The following is a 14849-nucleotide window of genomic DNA, read 5'->3' as shown; positions in this document are numbered from 1 at the left end:
ACGTCACAGAAAGTGGACCGTCAAAGTGTTTGACAATGCAAAGAAAAGACAACAAAAAAAAAAAGGATATGAGAGACTGCACTGAAACCAGATGTGACCCGAGAGCCTGAGGCGAGCCCTTACACTGCAGCCACTCAGCCTTGTTGCTCTGGATCATGATGCAGAGCTGCAGCACCAGCTGAGGGGCACTTTCTAAGAAGGTCTCTAGCAGTCGCAGCATGTTGACATCGGCATACTCGTACATCATGGCCCAGTAAAAGCGCCGCTGGTTCTCCTTCTGCCGGTGACTCTGTATACCGAGGTACATGGTGCGGATGTACCTACAGAGGGGGGGGAAGGATGGACAGTTAGACAGTTTAATAACAAATGTTTCCCTCCTGTTGTTCCATCTTTGCTACCAAAAGAACAATCTGCATTCATGAGGAGTCTAGATGTTTAATGTTGAATACAATTGACTTCAATGAAATAAATCCGTTAAAATTTCAATTAACACCCAATAGCCTTTAACAGAAGAATGTAGTTATAAACTAAAAGACAAGTTCAAGTCTTAAGAAAACTCTCCTCCTGCCGGCTCCCAAAGCAACAAGTAACTCCTCGCATGTTGTCAGCTGGACTGGCTATTTCCACGGCGATTTCCACGGCGGCGTTTGGTAACGGGGGAAGCGGCACTGGTCAGGGAGACGAGGTACAGCGATGCGGCTGAGGAGTCGTTTTTTAATTGAATCAGGCTCCCGTCGACATCAAAGCTGCACCACTGCTTTCATGGCATTGTGCACTGCTGGGCACGAATGTAATATGCCCCAGGCTGTGATACAGCTAATTAGGATCCTAATCTTCTCTGGGTATGGATTTTGTATGTAACACCCACCAATTAGGACGCGGAAAAGGACGATGAGTGAATGTGAGGAAAACATTTAGCGGACTGAAGCTTTGAACAGGGACATCACACCGTACGCTCTTCAGTGCACGGTGAAAAAAACACACACACAAAAGAACACTTCAATCCACCCGACGAAACGAGGTAAAAACTGCAGCGTGGCTTCATCCTCTCCAATCTGACTACTTCAAACATGGTAAAAATCAAGAATGACAGTTATTGTGCTTAGTAGTTATCTTAACGGTGGATTTAGCCGTTGCGTTTTGGGTGGTACCTGCAGGGCTTATCTGCCTGAGCCGGCCACGAGTGGCCACATAAATCCAGCACTTGATGTGAAGGCAGTCAAGCGAGGACAGTAGCGTGGCAAGGACAGAAATAGACCAGACAGAAACACTCGCCCAAACAAATTGGGAGGCCATAGATCTAAATGCAGTTCCTAAAAGTGAGACACAAATGCACCGCAGCACGGCCAACGAAAACAGCTGCTGCAGAGTGGTTTTAAACACAATTAGCTTACACATTAGCTATTGGGAAGGAGATTACTGTTTAATTTGAGTGTTGCTCTCTAAAGACGGCATTGTTTAGTCCTGTCTGGTTGCTTTTGGTTCTTTTTTTTTGGGTAATTTATCCACTTCTTATTCTAGAATGCACAACTCACTAGTTAAATGTGATGCTGGGATAATGAAGTATATCAGTTCCACATGGAAGGGTTAAGGGGAAATTGTTAAAATTATTACGAGACTAAATGTTTACACACTATTTATCCAGAAGTAATTGAATTGTTAGTTTTGACAAATCGTCCATTGGACTTTTATTGTGTTCACTAAATAGCCGTTTCATTTCATAGTAAGAAAATCAGCAAACTCTGGTTGGAGATCACACATAAAAGATGGAAGTCCGAGCACACACCGGGAACTAAATTGGATTTGTTGTTTTTTTCTGGCCCACAACAAAGCTGCTTCCTTTTCCCTTGTCTTTTTCTGACAAAATTGGCCAACCTCTGCGTGGTCCCCTCAGCCAGCGAGTCAGTCAGTCAATTAACTAACCTGAAAAGACAGCCAGCGCTCCCCTCGAGGTGGGAAAGCAACCGGGGGAATGGACAAAAACAAAAGCCGCACACAGCAGCTGGAGCCACAACTTCAGCGTCCGGGTGACGGAGTTTAGCGGGGCAGGGAAGGGGATTTTTCACGGGTAAAATGGACAGGAAGGTTTTTTTTGGGGGGGGGGATCAATAGCTCTGGGCTGCAAGAAGCAGCGTTACATCCAGACATAAGGCTGGCATTCCGTGACATTTGCAGCTGGACTGGTAAATGTCAGATGGAGCAAGTCAACCCCCTCTTCCTCAGTAATGACATGAGACCCGTGCACAGGCCCTTTGTCTCCATCTCCCGCCTTCCATTAGTCAGCGTGTTCCACCTACACGTCTCACTGGTCTGTGACAGTAGTCTTCTTGGTCTCAATAGCTGTCTCACTTTGAAAAAACAAGACTCTGCCGCCATGTGAGCAGCTCTGTAAGCGCTGAGCTAAAGGCTAATGGCGCCATGCTAACATACGTTTAGCAGGTGTAAAGACGTTGTACAAATAAAATGCTTTGACGCGTTTAACACGTTGACTGGATTAAGATACTTTGGTGCCGCCAAAGTAAAAGTCATGGGATTCCCAAAGTGAATAAGATGCATTTGATGTTTTTACAGAATGTTGCACCAATCCGCTGAGAACATGTCGACATATTTCACAGGCTAAGTGAGAACCTCGACCTAGATGTGGCGCTAAATGAAAAGTAAGGAGATATTCACTGATTTAGGATCAGTGGTGGTGCTCACTTGAACCTTGTTTGCCGTCCAGCCGTTCATTCATTTTGAACTGTCAGCCACACACAAATTATTCACCCTTCAGCTGTGATATTCAACCACAAGGCCCCGACTTCTCACTGCTCACATCCACGCCTTTCCTCTCTGATAGCACACTTCATTGGTTCAGATTCTCTGGGTTTCAGCTAAAAAAAAAGAAAAATAATTGTTGTACAGTTGCACACTTTGTCAATCTCTCACACACACACACACACACACACGGCGCTGCGCACGTATTCGCAAAAGCCTCACACACATCCCGTTGTGAACACACACTCTTGACACTCCCACTGTGCCTTTTCTTGGGTTGTAGTAACACAAAAAAGAATCACGCTCAAACAAACACGAGTACCTGTGCTGGCGATAGATAATTGTGGGATTCCCTTTCTATTCCAGACACAATCGTCAGACGGATAACTCCCTTTCAGCGCCCCCCCCCCGGCCCCCCGGCCCTCCTTCCAGTGTAGCTCCATAGCTCCTCTCCAAGGCTCCTCATGAATTATTTGTGGCGAGATCATGGCGATTGCTCATGGCTCGTTAAGCAGCGCGCGCATGGCCTAACAGCTCGCCGCTGTGCCGGGGTCGTGTTCCAAGCTCAGCCGTCTGCCTCTGCTGTCGAGGCGCACACACACACACACACACACACACACACACACTCACCAGTCCACACAGCCCGTATCCTGTATTGGATATTGACTTCACTCAGGATGCCGTAAGAGATGAAACTGCAGGTTTGAATACAATTTTGCTGAGATCCCAAGTTCAGCCGACACACCGACACACACTGTCACACACTGTCACACACCGCGTGGACGGCTTGTCATTGACCGATGAGTCATCCAGCCACTGTTCCACTGATCCCTTGAGTGGGTTTTTAGAGGTATCACACACACACACACAGAAAGGCCCGCCAAGTTGATCAGCTTCTGTCTTCTAAATGGTGCTCGTTGGAAGGCTCAGCAGCTCAGACCGCTTCCACATGAGCATGAGCTGATTCGTAAGAAGATCGGAAGCAACGTTACAAAGCAACGTCAGCTAACAGGTGGATTCTGGCAGAACGCTGAGCACGGGGGACACATGACACACGTAAGGCCGGGGTGTGTGTGTGATTAAGAGGCAATGCCAGCTGCGGTGAGTCACAAGCCGAGGCCCTCCGAGGGGCCGCGCATCAACTCTCAACGAGATTTAAGTATCTCTCGCTCAGTTTAAACGCCTCTCCGGCGCTTCCTCCCTCTTTTTCCTGATTCAAACACCAGCTTCCCGGGTGGAACTCTTTCCTTCAATCATCCGATACTGATTATTTTCTGAGGAAAGCGTTGGAGAGTGTGTGTGCATGTGTGTGTTTGTGGGGGGTGTGCTGACCTATCAAGCCTTTTGGTCCTACCATGGTTGTCTTTGGTGTACGTCATCATTTCTAATCTAGTAGACGCACTGTGCATCTAAAGCCCGCCTGTGTAACCTAACAGGATTCTATTTGGTCTCTAATTTATTCCTGAAACCTGCTCTCTCTGCAGAGCCCAGCCGGCCGGAAGGAGAGTCAGCGTGCGACAAAGGAAGCAGGTGGCCGGGTGTTTGGAGGTGAGGATCTGCCTCAGAAGTTCAACTCCTCTTTCTTCAGTGGAAATGACTTGAATCGTAAATCAGCAATCAGAAACACGCAACGCTGTCCTCTGATACGCTCTCATGCAGCCTCCATTTGTCTGTTAGAAACCCACATTGTAAAGGACAGAGGGCTGTCTGTACAGAAGTGATATTTAATGATGCCGATTTGTCATCATGAGGTTCATCAGCAGATTAATTCATAAGGATTCAGTGTTTTTTACGAAAAGGACAGCCGGCTGTCACACATTTACAGTGAATACAAGCAGTTGTAGTGAATGAAAGACAGCGACTTCAGCGCGTGAGCTTCTAGAAGCGCCGACGTCTTATGTCGGTCCGGACGAGGGATTTTTTCCTTCCAGAAACACTCAGCGGCTCAACGGGCCTCCCCTTTAAACGTGTACCACTGATCCTACATCAGATGTGTCTTTTATCCTCCTCATGGCGGAGCAGAGCCCTGGATAAGAAGCTGATCCCGCAGGCAAGTCGGATACACTCACGCACAACAGTCCGTGACCGGTGCCTTTGGGGGACTGCTGCACCGAGAGCTGCTGGAGTGCTGAACGGGGACCCGGGGGGGGGGGGTCGACGGCGTGCGAGCGGAAAGCAATGGGGAGCGGCGGGCCGAGATGAGAGACGTCGAGTCCGCTCTCCCCCGTCAGTTCGTGGAGTGGCTCGCGGTTAACCACCTCTGACGCCTCGACTAAATGTTATTACTGTAATTACAGCGCAACAAACACACACATGATGTCACGCGGTCTGTGCGAGGGAGTGATTTATTTATTCATTTGCTGTATTGAGAATCATCGAGGAATAATGGGCCTTTTTCCCAGAGAACATTTGGGCGTGTCACAGCAGGAAAGGTGTGTCACTTGTACAATAAGGGGCAGCCGAATTGCATTTTCAGGGTCTGATGTCGTGCATGTTGGCTCGTGTCGTCCAGCGCTCCTAATATTTTTAGATCGATACCATTGCATCATTCAAGATGGTGATTTTGTTGTTGCAGTCAACTCAATTATCTCCCAATAAAGGCCATGCTGCAACTTAGTTTGATTTTCACAACATAAATAGCTGTACTACAGATCACATTAATATTAAAAACAGCATTTTCTCCCATACATTCCCATTTATATGTGTCCTGTTCTCCTCTCATTTGCTGTACTCTTTGTCTCAGTGGTGGTCACCACTAGCAACGGTCCTCAGGTACCCCGACTCGTTGCACTTTGATCACGTGGCACCACTAAGATGAGCAGGAAGGATAAAGGATATAAGGTGACAAGTGGATGAAGGAGGGGGAAAAGAAAGGGGAAGAGTTGAAAGGATGAGAGAAAGGAGTGGACAACAGAAGAGGGGAAGCCGTATACTCACGGCACATGGTCAAGGCCGCCTTGCCTTTCTTTCCAGAGAATCGGGCTGATCAAAGATTATTTGGGGTTGTTCTCTCAAGCACAATGCGGACAAGGAGATCAGTGCTAAAGAGAAGAGATGTCGTCTTGCCTTTCGGATACAGAATGCTATCAACCCCTTCTGCTGGGCAGTACGAGCTACCAACAGCAATGCTACTGCGCTTTATCCTGTTGGTGATCACATGAAGGGCAAGCTTAATTAAACAATTGATTTGATTTAGAATTTAAATGACATAGTGTCCCTCCGACTAACAGATTACACAGATTGAAAAGGCTTCAATCTCTGTGAAATTTAAAACCTTCTTCTTCCCAAAACAACAATGTTGACCCAATTTATACTTTAGTTCAGAACTCCATCCAGTAGCAGCGTCTTTTTCGCCTTCTATAGTTACTCCAGTAGTACGTAGTGAGCCGTAAGATGTTAGTCTGAAGTGAAATCCCTCCTTCTCTTCTTCCCGTTCCTTGCTGTTTGTCTATCACCCTCCCTCGCCGCCACTGCTGCACGTTTTTTTGTGGCATGCTCTTCAACTAGGGGAAGGGCCAGATTATGTACGGATTATGAAGAAAAGGCTTGACCCACTTGCTTTTCAATGAGCAACAAACCCAAAAAGAGCCGGCCGGCTTCCTTTCAGCGTCAGCACTTCTGTTGCACTGTGCGAGACTCTTGAAGCTCATGTTTATTGCTCTTTAGACAATAATTAGCAGGGCTGGTTTAAGGTCGAAAGGCCTCCCTGACTTTCAAAGAACCCCCACTATCTCATAGCCAAACCTGCACAATATCAGTGTGTCTGTGGGTCTTTTGTGTGTGGTTTTTTTTCAAGGTTTTATGGCTTGCTGGCAGGTTACGAGGAAATATGTTTCCAAACCAGACAACACAAGAGTGGAAGGCGAGAGCCAAGTCAGCACACAAGGAAGAAAAGAGTGTGTGTGTGTGAGACAGAGACAGAGAGGAGAGGCAGTGGAGATAACCGAGTCGGGAGGAGGCGAGGATAGAGGGTTGGTGACAGTGTGATGTAGTGACAGAGGAAAGGGGGGGAGAGAGGGAGAGAGTGTGGGGGGGGGGGAACGCAAATGGCAGAGAAAAGTGACAAGACGGAGACACGAGGAAAAGCTACAGGAGGTGGAAGAGAACCTGGGGAGTGAGAGGAGAGTGAGAGGGGAGAGTGAGAGAGAATGAGACCCAGGAGGTAAACTAATCAGCGAGCACGCAATGCAATTTTCTGGCTCTGTGCCTCCACTCCACCACACTGCTCCCTCCTTCACCCCCCCCCCCCCCCCCCCCTCGTCTCGGGGGCTCTTTTTACTATTCCGCTCACACGCTGTCTCTCGCTCCTCTATCTATCAGGCCGTACCATTTCAACACCCTCTCATCTCTGATACAGCCGAGTAATCCTCCCCCGCCCTCTTACCCCCCTCTCGCTCCCCAAAAATGGACTGAGCCACCCTGGACATCAGCATAACAACACAATGTAAAAAAAATGATGAAGGAAAATTACATTTTAATGAGGAGGATTCCGTATTTTCTCCCCTCGGCGCCTGATGTTGCCCCAGGTGTTCCCCTATTAGGCCCGTTTAATGCGCTCTCTGTGTGACAGGGCTGCGCGATAGGAAAGCACAATCAAAAATGACATGAAACAGAGTCTGTCTGTTTGCATCTGTGCGTGCGTGTGCGCGTTTCCTCCCCCCCGAGAGGGGGGGGGGCATTTAGGAAACGTTTGATAACTGCTGCAGCGAAGGTTTGCGAGTGTGTTCAGTCTCTCTCCCCGGAGCGTCTGCAGGCGCTCGTCTGCCTCGCTGTGTTCTGCAGCGCCTTGATGATGATGATAGATGTTCGCTCCAGACATGCAAATAAAGGAGGCGGCTCCCTGTTACTATGCACACACACACACACACACACGTAAGCGCATGTGTATGTTTGACGATGATCAAGTCATCCGTTGATGTATTAATCTGCCTCTTTAGGGAATACCCTGGTGAACCGCTGTGGGCTCCCACACGCAGCAGCCTCAAAACTGCCCTGTTTTCACACTGCGCACCGACTGGAGGGGAACATTTGTCACGCAATGTGCTAATTTGAAAGGTAGCAGAGCTTCTCCTCTAAGAAGAAGGTGTGAATGACTGAGAGGATGGCGAGATAACTTGTAATTGACATGCAGCGCGTGTCGCCGCCATCCATCCTAAGTGATACTGCTGTGCCTGTCGAGGCTTTCAGGGACACTCACACGCACGCACTTAGTAAAATACACAGGGACAGACTACAGGATCAAGTTCAACGAGCTTATCAAATTGTCCCTCTTAGACAATAGTATCAGTCTCTCTCTCTCTCTCACAGACACACAGACTCCCACATAGTTTTCAGGGCTTTTGGGTATAACTCTTTGACTTAAATTAACTTCATGGATACTTCCCCAAACCATAACTGTAACTTCTACTGGCCTGATCTTAACATCTGCCCTAAAACAAAGGTTTCTCCCTAAAATGTGAGGATTTACAACGTGTGGGACATTTTGTCCCCACAAGGAAGGAAAGTCGCCAGAATGTGAGTAATCAGATGTGTGTCCCCACAAGATGGATAAAACACACACACACACACACACACACACACACACACACACACACACACACACTCACAAAGCTGATGCATTGCACAGAACACCCCCCCCCCCCCCCCCCCCACACTCCAAAAAGCACTTGTATGCATATGTAACGTATAAAGAAAAGAAAACCGGCACACACATGCATGGAAACAAACATGTCAAATCATCATCATCATCATCAAAGTGTCACTATGGGAAAGCCTGGAGTGACATGCTAACCTGAGGGGACCCAATGACGCAAAGCGTATGTGTGAGCCCCCCGACGGCTCCTCACTGACAGGCCCGCTGAGCAAAACCTGCTGTGACACATCAAAATGTCAGCCAGGCCGGCGTGGGAAAGCTGAGACAGAGACAGACAGAGAGGGGGAGAGCACATTAAGTGGCCCACCATAACCACCAATCCAGAGATGCTTCAGCCTTTAATGTCGCAGACGCTGCACTCGTGCAGCAGGGCTGATGCAGCTACTGACAATGAGGGAAATAAAATTAAGAGTCATCAGAGTCTCCGAGAGGAACACGCAAAAAGCAGCGGTGGGGGGGGGGGGGGGGGGAATCTCTCGTGCCCGTTCCAGCATTTCAGCCCCATAAACAGCTTTCCTCTCATCACCCAAACACAATATTATATAAATCCTCTGAGACAGCAGTCTAGATTCATGATGTCAGCCTTTCTAGCTCTTTAAAAAAACACACACACACAAATACACAAAGATGCAAGCACACGGCGGAGAGCAGAGAACTCCTGGTGACTCTACCTGTCTTGGCTGGGGGTTAGAAAGAAAAAAAAGAGACGTGAGGGGGGGGGATCAATGGCGGTATCCAGGGAATCATTCCTTTCTTCTATGAATCTATGCGGTGAAGATCAGATGCTGACAGGGCTAAGACCCCCCCCCCCCCCCCCCGGACACTCGATCCAGGCCTCCTCCGCCCCCCCTTTATCGGTGCGAGGGGTAAATTATCGGCTATTTGAGCAGACGCATTTGGGCGTGATGTGTAACATGTATGATGCATTGACGGCATGACAAAACGGACACTTGTGTTATACAATAGTGTAAAGGTACTGGTGTATGTCTGTGAACTGGGCTGAATGGGCCATAAATCAAGACGTATCTATCTATATACATAGATACATGGCTGTTAGCCAATCATAACTAAGGACAGTAAGAGAGTCACTCATGTCGACCTCCTCACCTGGAAGAATTAGTGCACCAGTTAACCTTATTGCAGCCATGTTTTGCTTCATTATGGCTTATTCTTAGTCATGTCATGTGACAACACCGGTGTGTGTGTGTACAAATTATTCCTTTAAACCCAAATATACATGATGGAAAAATTACTTTAAAAGTGAATATCTTTTTATTTTTTGAAAGTGACACCATGTTTATTTACTGTACATCAACACCACTATAATACCATTTATTTGAAGCGTGTTTGGATTTAATAGAGCACGCGGAGACAGAGAGAAGGAGGGCGAGCGAGAGAGCATCGGAGGAAGCTGGCGACTCCCGGGAGTTGCTAAGTGATGGTAACCGGACTCCGACACGTTGCAGTCTGGGAAAAAGTCTCCTGATGAATAGAAGGGAGAGGGCAGGGCAGCGGAGACGGGGGACGGGGAGGAAGACAGCAGAAAACCTGCGTAAGTGTACGGGCACGCTGCCAAGGCGTCCATTTCATTCACAAAACCCCCGAGCATGTCCGACCTCGGGCCGAACAATCTGCTCGAACTAACCCCAGGGGAGAGAGACGGGCGGCCACGCGCACTCCTCCTTCTCCTCCTCGCTTCCATCCTTTTATTCCGGCCTTTTATTTGAGCGCTACCCTATTCCTCTGCCACCACCGTGGATGTGCCGGTAATGCCTAGCCGACCCATTGTTGTTTTGTGTCTCCCACACTGTTTGTTAAAATCTTTTCCCGACGTGAAACGAGTGATGGAACAATGAAAGCAAAATATAAATTGTACCTAAAGAATGGCTGCCTGGCCTGTGTGTCTGCTGTAATGAAATTAACCAAACCAAATGACTACGGTTGCGATACGGTGGGCCTTTAATTCATGAATGCATTTCACACCTATAGAACGCACCGCTTGCCGCCCCTCAAGTGACCTGTTGAAGGTCATACAATCTGAGCAAACTCTTTCAAACTGGTCAAACTCTGCAGCAGCCGCGGCCTGGTGATTAAAAAAAGCAAACCCACTATAGTACAACACAGCTGGGCTTTAATATATATTTGTTGTTGATTGCGGGATAGGGATCTTCCAATTCAGAGATTTGCCAGCATCTGCTATGACTCATACCTCTCTGTGGGGGTGTTTAGAAAACAAATGGAGATTCATTTGTTTCCTAAGATCAACCATACGTGTGCTTGTGCACATGTATGTGTGGATTTTAGAGATGCAATCACTGCGGATCTTGGCTTAGGACAGGAAGCCATGGGTGGGTGGGCGGTCAACAGGGGTTCGGATAAAAGACGCAGGGCTCAACAAGGAAAGACAAATTGTCCTCAGCGTGATTCTTAAGCCGCTGGTTTGGAGCGCGTGGGCGCTGGTGAGAGAGGAGGACAACGGTGAGGAGAGCAAGAGAAAGTAGGACAGAGATGTGTGGGCCCGGCTCTGGAAGGACGGTGGCTCTAATCAGGGCCGAGCAGCTGCTATTACTCCAACGCTCTCCCAGGGAAGGGAGGTAAAAGCCTACTCACGCTCTAACATCGAGGAGGGGAATCTAATTCCCATAAGTTCTCGTTGGACGCAACGTCGTGCTACACCGAGACACCTCTTAAGAGCTGTACATTCTTAGGGAGAATTGATCTGGAGATGAATAGGATCACGGTGGAATGAATAAGAGCTTCTTTAATTCGGCTGTTGTGTTTTCCTTGTAATGCAAAGATTAACTAGTTCTACACTGCAGTACAGCAAGAACAACGCTGTCTTATAGATTTAAAGCTGTAGTTTAAGTGTAATATTTTGTCACGTACAAATTCAAGAATCTTTTGTAGAGTTTTCATTTTACAATTAGCTATAAAAAAAATAATTGAGGGATAGTTTTCTATCTAATGGAGCTAATGTTAGTTCGCACTGATAAAATGTGCTTTGACAACAAATAGGGCTCATGATGCTTTCGTCTAACTAAAGAAATCCATGAAATCCGTCAATAATTTCCAATGTTTCCACAAGGTTTAAAAGGTCATGCGGGAGCCTGACAGGCATGGCAACCGTTACTACGGAGAGCAGGGCTTGCAAGCAGTCAATACGGAGTTAAAGTGCCCCGCGACATGAATTAGATTATCCTCAATCGTTTCTGGGAAGATGCAATCCTTGATCTGTAAAATAAAAAAAAAAGTCATTGTGTCCCGAGTATCATCGAAAATGTAGTTTTCATTCAAACTTTTCCCCGTCAGCCTCCATACGGCACACAAATTGTTTTTCATGCAAGTCACCGAAGCCCCAATCCCTGTAGCAGCCCCTGTAGCGACAACACGCACAACACTGAACCCACTGAAATATTAAATAGCAAATGGGAAGCGACAGTCTCTCGAAAGCTCAGCACTTTTTGGGGGAAAACAATCCGTCAATATCCGCGCCCTGGAAGCACATAAAACTTGAAGTATACAGAGAGACAGTTCCAGAGACGGAGAAACAGAAATAGAGATGGAGGACAAGGTTTGTCTGCTTGGCCGCGGGCTTAGGCGCCCTTCTCTGACAGCAGATGTCATTTTACTGTCTATCTAAAGTGGACAGCTCTGTGTGTCAACCAGGAAACGTCTTTTCTGCTCACTACACTTTAAACATTCAGTTAAAACTGCTTCACCTTGATTTTTTTTTTAATTTTTAGTCTGACTGTAGTTTTTTTCCACCCCAAGAAAAAGTAAATACAACATTTACACTAGTAGGAAATAGCTGTAGCAACACAGCCACCTGTTGTGTCCCTGACAAATGTTTTAATGTGTCATGCGTTGAAGGAATCATGCACTAATTCGCTAATACGCATTCTGTTTTGGGGGAAATAAATGTTTTATTGATGTGACATCACCAAACTTCTACAATTGCGTTGCAGGTCACGGGGTCAATGAAGCGTGATGAATCGACATTACAAAGACTTTTGAAGAATTTCAATCGTCTTTCGGCGCTGATGAGGCAAATGACAACATGACAGATGTGACAAATGTCCACGTGGCTGCCGGATATTTTTGTCCCTACATCACGTTTTGAGCCAAATACCACACAGAAAACACGAGGCCAGTGAAACTGTTCTCAATGCGCAGATACGAGAAGGAGCGAGGCCGTTTGCGAGGAACCAAGTTATCCAATGCTCATTCTTGTTTCTCCATTTCCGTGCTGTTGTCTCGTTATAAGGAGCCTGTCCCAGGGTTGCAAAACTCAACATCTGGTGGTGGATAATTAGTCTGTGTTTGTGTGTGTGTCTGCGTGTGCGTGTGCAGGCTTATCTGTGCTTTGCGCCCAGGTCACCTCCCCAATTTACATCAGAGCACATCAAACGGCTGCGTTTCGATGCCGTGACACACTTCCATCAAAGGCAGCACGCTGGAGAGAAACGTCTTCAGAACGGCTCAACGTGTCACGGTCGGGTTACGTTCCGAAGGCAGGCTTGGATCCGAGCAGCAGTATGAATAAAGCCCGCTGCAAGAACACACACTCACACACACAAAAGTGCCCCTGTGTAGATGCAACCAAGGCTCAGAGAAAAGAAACACACAAAATGTATTGAGTAAAATAAGTTAACTGCAAGGTTAAATATATATGCGGCCCAAAATGTTGAGCTTTTTCCAAAGGACGATTCTCGTACATGAGCTATATGACAGAACCAGCTCAAAGATTTCCGTGCGACCTCAGAGCCGTGTGCTTCTTTCTTCCTTCTTATTTTCACCGTATAACGCTAGTGCCTGAGTGCAAGACAAGGCAGAGCTGACTTCCACCAGTCTCGTCCCACCGTAACGGCACATCGCAGCCTCGCAGGCCCTTTGAAGCACCGTGGGTGGAGCACGCTCAGTGGTGCCCGGTCAATACGTCGTTAGTGGCGGCTTTAATTGCAGTTGTTCCCCTTGTGAGGCTGTGCACTGACCCGGAGTCGTACCACGGTCCACCGCCTGCCAGCCTTTCAGATCCAAGTTACAAACCAGAGTGACAAACGTCTCGGAAGATCAGTTGAGGAACAGGTTTCAATATTGTCCTCGAAGCAGCGTTACTGGTGGTATCGCTGAGTAGGTGAAGCTATTCAGATCTTTGAAGAGATAAGAACTCAGAAGCACTCACGCGGAACGCATTGGCAGCTCCTTGACCAGCTCGGTTATATTATCCAAGCCGGCAATACAAGAGTCGCCCCTATGAAGTCTCATCTGAAGTGCGATTCAGGGCCAGAAATGGAGCAAATAAAGAAATACCTACATGTTACAAAAAATATAGAATATCCTAAACCGGGTGAAGCTGTGTAGACGTTGTAAAAAGATGTAATGGAGATATTTAAAAGGAAACACTCACGGTCGGGATCAGTAGGCATTCATGAGGTTTGAAGACTGAGATCAAAACCTCTCCACAGGGACAGGAGCAGAGACACTTTGGAAAGTCTCTTTCATGGCCGCTCTGGTGACTAACACTGTATGTGTTCATACGGTCCATTTCGTTGCTTCCCACTGAATCCTATTTCCCCAATGTTGTCCCTGCTTTCATTGTGAAAGACACTGAAAACAAAACGACAGCGCGATGACAAATTGCTTTGTTGCTCCTCTTTCCTTGATGTTTTCCTAATCTGTCAAAAGTGATACAACAGCATAATCATCCTTTTTTTCGTGATTGAGGATCTCGTGTGAAGATGTACAACTTGAGTCCTGTGTCCAAATCCATACAATACAATCTTTGGGAGAAGAATAAAAAGCTTTTTTCAGTTTATGAAGACCATCAGAACCACAGTTGAGTTTTAATTAGTGGTTCAAACAGGTGCGCGGCTGGTAAAGGCACATCTCGCCCTTTGTAAATTCATGTTAAATGGACCAACGATGGCACGACATCTGAGGGCTTTTTTGTCAATGGTGTGAAACATTGGAAAATATCCCTCTTTGTTTTGGCAGTCAGATAACAGATTAGTGCGCTGGGAGCCAATGTGTTTGTAGGTGAGCACCCGAATGTAGTTCAGCCAAGAAGCGTCGGCATGATTTACTTTGTTGTGGTTCTTAATTTGTATCGATGACCTTTTCAAAAGCAGTTAAACACTTCAAATTAATATGTTTATCAAAATATTCTAATGGAGTGGAAGTGTGGCAAGGAGTTAAGTTACGGTGTTGTTTTTCCCGTTAAAAGACTAAATTTCCCAGTTTTATTGATGGACTGGTGCTGATTTGTGTTTACTGATTGTGCCTTTGTAACCCATGTATTGATTAATGTGATAATGGAGACTTAACAATACATTTAAGGGTTCAGTGGGATAATCAGAAGACTTCCGTGAGGCTGTACTGTACTTGGGATGCTCCACATTGACGCTAATATCGCCATGCTAACATGCTCAAAAGGACGATG

At 46.9% G+C, this 14849-nt stretch overlaps 1 protein-coding gene across 1 annotated transcript in view; it reads right to left on the bottom strand.

The window, feature by feature from the left end:
• The window catches only part of xkr6b (XK, Kell blood group complex subunit-related family, member 6b), a 39158-nt gene that overhangs the window by 6802 nt on the left and 17507 nt on the right, over positions 1-14849 (bottom strand). Inside the window, exon 2 of the mRNA XM_078093264.1 lies at positions 124-320. Within this exon, the coding sequence (XP_077949390.1) occupies positions 124-320 (197 nt within the window). The remainder of the gene's footprint in view (positions 1-123; positions 321-14849) is intronic.

Source organism: Gasterosteus aculeatus, chromosome 18, assembly GCF_964276395.1.
Source record: "Gasterosteus aculeatus chromosome 18, fGasAcu3.hap1.1, whole genome shotgun sequence".
Classification (NCBI taxonomy): Eukaryota; Metazoa; Chordata; class Actinopteri; order Perciformes; family Gasterosteidae; genus Gasterosteus; species Gasterosteus aculeatus.
The sequence above is the reverse complement of the archived record's forward strand: the minus strand, read 5'-3'. Positions and strand labels throughout refer to the sequence as shown.